The sequence below is a fragment of the Sinocyclocheilus rhinocerous genome, unplaced genomic scaffold, assembly GCF_001515625.1.
Source record: "Sinocyclocheilus rhinocerous isolate Xijiao unplaced genomic scaffold, SAMN03320098_v1.1 scaffold2669, whole genome shotgun sequence".
In the NCBI taxonomy this organism is placed as follows: domain Eukaryota; kingdom Metazoa; phylum Chordata; class Actinopteri; order Cypriniformes; family Cyprinidae; genus Sinocyclocheilus; species Sinocyclocheilus rhinocerous.
Genome location: NW_015645078.1, coordinates 29,272 through 37,647, shown reverse-complemented (window position 1 = coordinate 37,647; position 8,376 = coordinate 29,272). Strand labels below are relative to the sequence as shown.

Here is an 8,376-nt window from a genome sequence, read left to right as displayed (position 1 = left end):
TCTCACGCTTGAGGTATTCGGCTAATCACAACGCACTGGATAGCTGGCCAGTCAAGCACACCTCGCTTTTTTCAGACCGATGAGCTTTGTAAAAATCGACGCGTTTCAAAAAGGCGGGGCATAGAGGAGAAACAATAATGTACAGTATGTGGAAAATAATGTGTTTTTTTAACTTTAAACCGCATAAACACATTTCATTACACCAAATACACAAAATAATGTTCTTTTTAGCAGCATCATATGACCCCTTTAATACCTGCTTAACACTACATAATATGCTGCTGCTAAGTGCAACCCTAGCTAACCTGTTTCCCAGTAACCCTATTATTATGTATTGGACTATTACCAGTAATTCATCTTGCAAATAATTAAACGAAAATAAGCTGAAATTAACACCGAAAACATTTGTTTGTCATATAATTATCCTTAAGTCAGTCTTATCTCCATCATTTACTGCTGTCATGTTTCCTTTTTTCTTCCTCTTCTTGCTTTTTTCCACTTCTGGCTGCCAGACGGATAAATCCTCTTCATGTTTAAATTAGCAAATGCATGAGTAAGCGCTGTGCCAGTTTGAAAACGGCGGCCGACGCATCACGAGGAAAAAGCAAGCACATCCAGCATAACGCGAGAGGGGGCCCCTAGGGGGGATGCAGATGTATTGCTCCGTTATATTAATAATGACATTTTCGACTGTGCCAATGGTCAGCTGTCGGGGACCCCCTCAAAATGCGGGGCCCCAGGCAATTGCCTGCTTTGCCTGCCCTATTGCTACGCCTCTGGGTAGGAATTAGGGATGCACCAATACCATTTTATTTTTTTTTCAGATTCTGGCTGCCAGACGGATAAATCCTCTTCATGTTTAAATTAGCAAATGCATGAGTAAGCGCTGTGCCAGTTTGAAAACGGCGGCCGACGCATCACGAGGAAAAAGCAAGCACATCCAGCATAACGCGAGAGGGGGCCCCTAGGGGGGATGCAGATGTATTGCTCCGTTATATTAATAATGACATTTTCGACTGTGCCAATGGTCAGCTGTCGGGGACCCCCTCAAAATGCGGGGCCCCAGGCAATTGCCTGCTTTGCCTGCCCTATTGCTACGCCTCTGGGTAGGAATTAGGGATGCACCAATACCATTTTTTTTTTTTTTCAGAACCGATCCGATCTGATACCAAAAATTCTGAGTATTGGCTGATACCCATACTGATCCGATATCAGCAGAGTTTTTTTTTAAATCAGTGTAGAATTTCTATACCTCTGTGTGTTGACCTGATCATCACTCTTTTGTGTGTTAAATTTCATTATAAAAAAAAATAATAATAATAATAAAAAAATCGTGCAGAACTCCACTTAGAAAAGTTTATTGAGCTTTTTCTTTTAACAGTTTTAAATTTCAGTTACTGTGGGCATGAAGAACAATTCATAGTGCTCTCTATTCCACTGTTGTGAGCTAACAGACACCCGGTAGAAAGTAACATAATTTAGTACAGCACTAAATTCCAGCAAGATAAAGTAATTTTATGCAAAACCATTTATCTTTATCTACAGATCAAGTATAACATAGGAACATTGAATCATCTTGGAGAGAGTTTCATCGTATTGACTGTCGTAACTGAACACGACACGCAATTTGAATGCTGAATGGAGGATGACAGACGCAGAATAGTATATGCACAAAATCGGATTTAGATCGGTCTTGTCGACTGATACCCGATCCGGTAGAAAATGGCAGTATCGGAGTGATACCGATACTGTCTGAGTATCGGATCAGCGCATCCCTAGAATGTTGTTCCAAGACCATTGATCTACACTCTAAAAACGGCTGGGTTAAAAACAACCCAATTGGGGTTATTTTGGCAACCCAGCGCTGGGTCAAAAAGGGACGAACCCAGCGCTGGGTTGTTTTAACCCAACAAGTTGGGTTATTATGTTTGACCCAGCATGCTGGGTTACTTTTTTATGGTTTAAAATTACTACACTGCTAGGCTAAAATAAACCCAAATCGAGCTAGACATAAACCTACAAATCTTAGGACATTCTCCTCTTTGACCAGCATTCATCCCAGTCACCACCTGTCCTTCATCAATGGCCTAAAAAGAGAACATTTGAAAAAAAGAAACATTTAATTAAAATCTATCCATTTTCAGATAGAGGTGCATCCACATCAGTAAGGATAGGTAAATAGTCTGTTTTATAATTTCAACCACTTTGAGTGGTTGTTTAATGTCTCTGTAATGGCAGCACTAGTGTGAGGGCATGTAATATTGTTTAAATAAATATATTGCGAGACCAATATTTTCTTCTGAACAGACATGTTTGCTATCATATAATTTAAGATTTATTCATATATAAATATTGGAATGGATTACTTCTACAATAACTATTTATAAAGCTTGAAAATACCGATTATCTAGACTCTAAATGGATTAACAAAAAATTCTCTCATTCTGACGGTACCCATTCACTGCAGAGGATCCATTGCTGAGCAAGTGATGGAATGCTACATTTCTCCAAATCTGATGAAGAAACAAACTCATCTACATCTTGGATGGCCTGAGGTTAAGTATATTTTCAGTGAATTTTCATTGTTGGGTTATCTATTCCTTTAAAGACCTGATAACTTTGAACAATCAATCTATTACGGTTACTGGAAGAACATTTGTTCATAACTTTGATGGAACTTTGCCAGAACATTAGCCAAATGTACTGAAAACATTCCCTCTTAGTTGGATAATCGCATTAGCTTAAAAAAAAAAAAAAAGATAACATGATGGAATTATGAAGTTTACTTGCCTTAACCGTCTTTTCCCACAGGAGGTGGCCGTATGCACCTTAAAAGCTGGTATGCGACCCGCCAATAAATCCACAGAAGAAGAAGAAGAACCGTCTTTCCCTCTCTTCTGAGGAAGCTGAGAAAATCGCCTCCTCACACAAGCAGGGTTCTGTGTCGTTAACTCCCGGCGCGGGCACAATGAAGACACAAAGCTCAACATGTCTGAAATATAACATGCAAAACATTACTTTTAACAGTTATCACTTCATCAGCCTCGAAATAATTAGGCTAGTCTTTACTACATAACGCCGTTTCCTTTAGGAAACTACATTCAATTTAACCGCGAATAAGGAGATAACGAATTAACATGTAAATATGTTAATAACCCTCTCTTAACACCTCAAAAAATGCAAATATTGTAAAATTTTATGTAAATATGACATAAGATACTCACTGACGTTATATTAAAAGCACCTCTTCCGTTTAGTAAAAGAGGCCGTTAAGACTATTTCTGAGGCGAAATCCGCGTCCGCGTATTTTTCAATATAAGTTCTTTTCGGAATATTTCTGCCTTCCATGAAATCCCAAGATACTACCGGACTCAAACAATGAATGATGACTTTACATTTTTAATCTTTACTTACCATAAACCGTCTTTCGCTCGCACTCGCTTCAATCTGAAGACGCTGAGAAAATGGCGGCTTCTCGCACTGGTGTCGTCGAGATACGTCCGATGTTAACGTGACGTGCGTGCTCTCCTTCACGTCCGCGTTCCCAACCCAGCGCCGCTGGGTTATTGATCAAGACCAATTTTCAACCCAAAATTGGGTTAAAACAACCCAACGTCCTTACCCAGCGGTCTCAACCCAGCATTTGGGTTGAAAAAACAACCCAACGTTTTTGTGTAAGAACACCCTATTTTTCAAAATCACAATTACCATATGATTTCAGACCACTCACTTATTTGCAAATTTTGACTGAAACAGAAACAGTGGGTTTCCAACAGAGACATATGATGGCCATGGAATCGTTTGTGAAAGTGTAAGTACCTACCGTAAGAGTTTATACTTGGAGACGAAGGCCTTGGTGCACTCAGTGTGTGTGCAGTGATACGGCCTTTCCCCTGTGTGGGAGTACGAGTGTACCTTCAGCTTCTCCAAGCTGTTGAAGGCCTTCTCACACAACTGACAGGAGAAGTTCTTCCTCAGTTTCCCTTCTGCTCTCCTCTTCCTCAATCGACAGTGTTCTGCCGTGGTGGGGCAATCGTTTGGAGATACCGTTGCCATGGCAACTTAGTGACAGCAAGCCATGTGGTGGACACGAGTGATATGTCCCAGCACAGAGAGAGTGTGACAGCCCAATTCTTCAACACAGCAGAGACACAGGGCCCTAAGAAAAAAGACAGCAAACAAATTAACTAGATGAATGAACTGAATACCTTAATACTGTGTCAAAAAAAAACATGAAATAATAAATGACTGTTTTCAAATCTGTAATTTATTACAAATTCAATTACAAAATTTAAAATTTGTATTTCAAATTTCCTTGGTTATTTAACCTGGGGGCACTCCCAAGTACCACTGATGGTATTCACCACACTTTGAGAACACTGGACTAGACAGTGGCAACAGGATACAGAAATCTGTATCCAGACCAAATGAGCTAAAACATTACTAAGTAATAAAATACTTACATTCCTTTAATAAAATACTTTCATTTACTTCCATGCCATCATAGTATGCAGTGTCACATAGAAGCCACTTGTAGGTTGATTTAATTGTAAAGTGTAAATACTGTGGCAACAGTAAAAACTGTAAACACAGTGGCACAATTTCAGTGGAGCATTTGTAATGAAAAGACAAAAAGAGGAAGTATGCCAAGTGTGTCATTAAACACAATTGTTATTTCAATTAAGTTAAAATTAATGTTTTCTTTCACATTAATCTCTCACATTTTTCCATACTAACTGTTCCATACTGGAACTCTCTAAACATTAAATACATACATACTGTACATACATTCTTTAAAAAATAAAATAGATCAAGTGAAACCAGTTAACTTATTTTTCTACGCCTCTACATCTTGATTTATTAAAATATGTAGCCTATATTACAATTATTTTTTTTAGAACAAAATGGTTTGTTACTTGCATCAACTTTTTTGTCATCAAGATTTTTCTATAGCATTGCAATTTTAGTAATTATACTAATTTAATGGCAAAACACAAAATATAGCTATAAACCTTTAGAATTGTACCAGCACAAAACTGAAATGCTATGTCCAGTATATTCTTACATTGTTACAACATTTCTGATCGGTAAGTTCAGTTTTGAGAAATAATAACAATAATAGAAGAAGAAGAAAATGAAACAAATATTGTTTAAGATTAAACAAAATATTTACAGGAAAAAAAACGTATAAAAAATATATTGTAATTTAAGTCTCCTTGGCAAGACATATTACTAATGTTTGCAGAGTTTCATCACTTACGGAAGCTACTACAAATTATTTAATGCAAGAGAGCATAAAAGCACCATCTATATCTAAGAATTCATTACTTGGTTAAAGTGTTACAGTTTTAAGCCTATACAGTCAAAAATACGAAAACAAATAAAACTAAACACAACATATTCTACTCTGATGAAGTAAGCTTTATTCATTTACACTTAATTTAATACATAATACAATTAATTTGGGAAACGCTTATCCAAAGCGACTTATATTGCATTTAAGGCACACATTTATCTAAAGGTTCTAGGAATCAAATTGCCTTGTTGCTAGCCTAGCTCTGTTTGAGCTGCAGGAAGGCTACACAACTACATAAAAGCTTCCCGTGAACTGCATGGATCAGTTTCACAGGGAAAAAAAACGTTTAAATTATACAGTTATTCATATTTAAAAATCGTATTGCACAATTCTCGCTGCACCAAATCTTAAGCTACTTTACAATTTCATTACGCAGTCCAACAATTATTCCAGCTTTTTGACTACCGACATAAATTATGAGATCTAAATATGCAAATACGACAGTTCCTGCTAGAATGCTAAATCTTTAGCCTTTTTTTCTGTAAAACTGATTAATGCAGTTCACACTATTAATAGGGGTCTACATTACATGGGAAGGTTTAACGTTTTTTGGAGTTTTTGAAGGACTCCGAACTTTGAACACATTTACATTCACAACAACTGCGCGGTAAACCCCATGACCCCCTTCAGCTGAAAGGCTATAAAGAAAAGAAAAGAAAAGAAAAGAAAAGAACATCCAGGAGCAACAGAGGTGCTTCATATTCCAGATGGGGAAACCTCCACCGCATCTGGCCATATGCTGTGTAGGCTACATACACCCTTCTATTTCTAATTTCAAACAAACACACACACAATACACCCTTCTATTTCTAATTTCAAACAAACACACACACACACACACGCGCGCGCGCGCGCACCACCGATTTTAACAGCTCTACAATGTATTTTGCGCACAATGTCGCTGATGCCCTTGCGTTACCACACGCTGCGCCATCATATGCACACATTTCATATCTGATCGCAAGCTATACAAGAAATATAAGTTGACATTCTACAGAAACGCACCACACCCCGTGTCGTAGCAACCAACAACTTTGATATTATTATTGACTTAGGTGTCAAGAGTAAAATCAAACTATTACTAGCATCATTAAAGGATTCTGTCCTTTAAGATTTAAGATCCAATGACCCTTCACCAATCACTCATCCTGATCCTAAGTGAGACTTTCTCTCGGAATGAACATCGAAGAGCTCTGCTCAGCATCTCCTAATTAGTCCCCCGAATTATCCCCACCATTTGGTTGTTTTCGATATTGGCATGCAGCTTTCTCTTCCTATAATGACCCACAGTGCAACTTTGTATAACTCATTGACACCCCTAATATAGTCACCAACTGTGACTCCCAAACAGCTAACTTTGTAAATTGTGTCAAAGTTAAACAGAATTATGCAGCTTATTTATTACATTTTGAGTTTAAATGTGATTAAAAACAAGGAAAGGTGCTTCTATAACAAACTCCGTGTTTGCGTTCGTTTCGCGTTTTTTTGTGTCAAAATTTTGCACCATGCATGCAGCCTGCATTTTCTTAATATTTAAATATGCATGCAATTTTCTGCGACTATCCCCGTAGCCATGTCATTACTGTATATTTAGAGAAAATCTCAAAACAAATTTTTCAAAAACTTTTTACAGCTTCATGCGTTTCTCTGTTTATTGATATTCGTTCGAGCGCAACCTGACTTGACAGAAACAAATAACAGAATTATGGCCGATAGGCTATAGCACAGTCTTTCGTTGCTTTTCTCTCAAGTTCCAAACTGGGCACTGATTAACACAAAACTTTTTTTCTCTAGCTCACCCCTCTCTCATAATTTGAATAAACCCGATATTTTAATTAAAGAACGTAGTAACAATTTTCTAAATACGCATAAAACTCACCGCGAGAGCGTTAACATCCTCTCTATGGTATTTTTCTTGACATTCAACTATTTCCCGGATTTTTAATAATTTTTTTCTCATATTTTTTGCTGGACGCGGCGGGCCTAAAAATTGTTTGCTTTCCCCTCTTTCCAGCAGCCATTGTGTATGCGCTGCGATGCAACCAAACCAAGATTTGGCCACGCCCACCACGAAACTCTCCTTCCTCGCTCTTGTGATTTGTGTAATAAACTGTCATTTTCAGATTTCACTGCCACTGTCTTTCCCTTTCAGAAAATCTAACATTTAGGACTCGTCGGTAATTCTGTCAATCGGTACGACTTCATTTAATTTTTGTTTAGTAAATAGGAGGGTAAACCAGTTATCATCCTTGTTCCATTGGCTGAAAGAGGTGACAATTCTTGCAACCGTTACCGGTGACGATTTCCAACTTGCTGTTTGATTGGCCATCGATGCCTGTCAATCACCTACAAATACGTTAAGTTGTGCTGTGTTGTGACATACGCTCTGTTTTGACGTGACGAGGGAAGGTTGAGTGTCCATGTGCTACACGTAAATTGTAAGTAGCCTACTTGCAAAATTAAACTTATTGTTCAGTGGCAAATACAGCTTATTTGTGTTTTGCTATTAAACGAGTTCCCCTTTTTATTGTAATTTGCTGATATAATTTGTAGAAGTATACGTCGCATAATTACTCGGCTGGGTTACAGCAACCGGTCTTCTGTCCACTAAATTGAATGAGTGAGATTGCCGGTCGTTTTCCATGCTGACTTATGTCTCGAGGTTTATTTTTAAGTGAGTTAAGGTAGGCTACGAGTCGTACGACTAAGTGCTCGTTAATGTTTTTTTTTATTCGTATTTGAGGGGTTTAGTGTGCAATAGCCTCGCAACTGATGAACTGAACCAGTAAATTAGGTCTGACAAAGGTGGTGGAGATCTGAATTCGCTTTTGTATTATGCGATAAGTGTCTAAGTTATATTAGTTATATTAGCTATGAGATCACTAGAAGTATTACTGCAATTTAAATTGAGTTAATACTGAGAGAGTTATACATCTCATATTTTGTTTAGTGAGTTTTATTATAACGCATATAGGCTACACACACACACACACATATATATATGTATATATATATATATA

At 37.6% G+C, this 8,376-nt stretch overlaps 2 protein-coding genes across 3 annotated transcripts in view; one reads left to right on the top strand and one right to left on the bottom strand.

The window, feature by feature from the left end:
• Positions 1-7,394, bottom strand: part of LOC107705642 (zinc finger protein PLAG1-like) — a 14,569-nt gene extending 7,175 nt beyond the window's left edge. Inside the window, exons 1-2 of the mRNA XM_016509039.1 lie at positions 7,236-7,394; positions 3,824-4,159 (exon numbers count right to left, since the gene is read on the bottom strand). Of these exons, the coding sequence (XP_016364525.1) occupies positions 3,824-4,056 (233 nt within the window). The 5' untranslated portion in view covers positions 4,057-4,159; positions 7,236-7,394. The remainder of the gene's footprint in view (positions 1-3,823; positions 4,160-7,235) is intronic.
• A 333-nt stretch (positions 7,395-7,727) lies between these two features.
• LOC107705641 (coiled-coil-helix-coiled-coil-helix domain-containing protein 7-like) overlaps positions 7,728-8,376 on the top strand; it is a 17,706-nt gene continuing 17,057 nt past the window's right edge. For both annotated transcript variants that reach the window (XM_016509038.1, XM_016509037.1), the window contains exon 1: positions 7,728-7,794. The gene's annotated coding sequence lies outside the window, so the exon portion shown is untranslated. The remainder of the gene's footprint in view (positions 7,795-8,376) is intronic.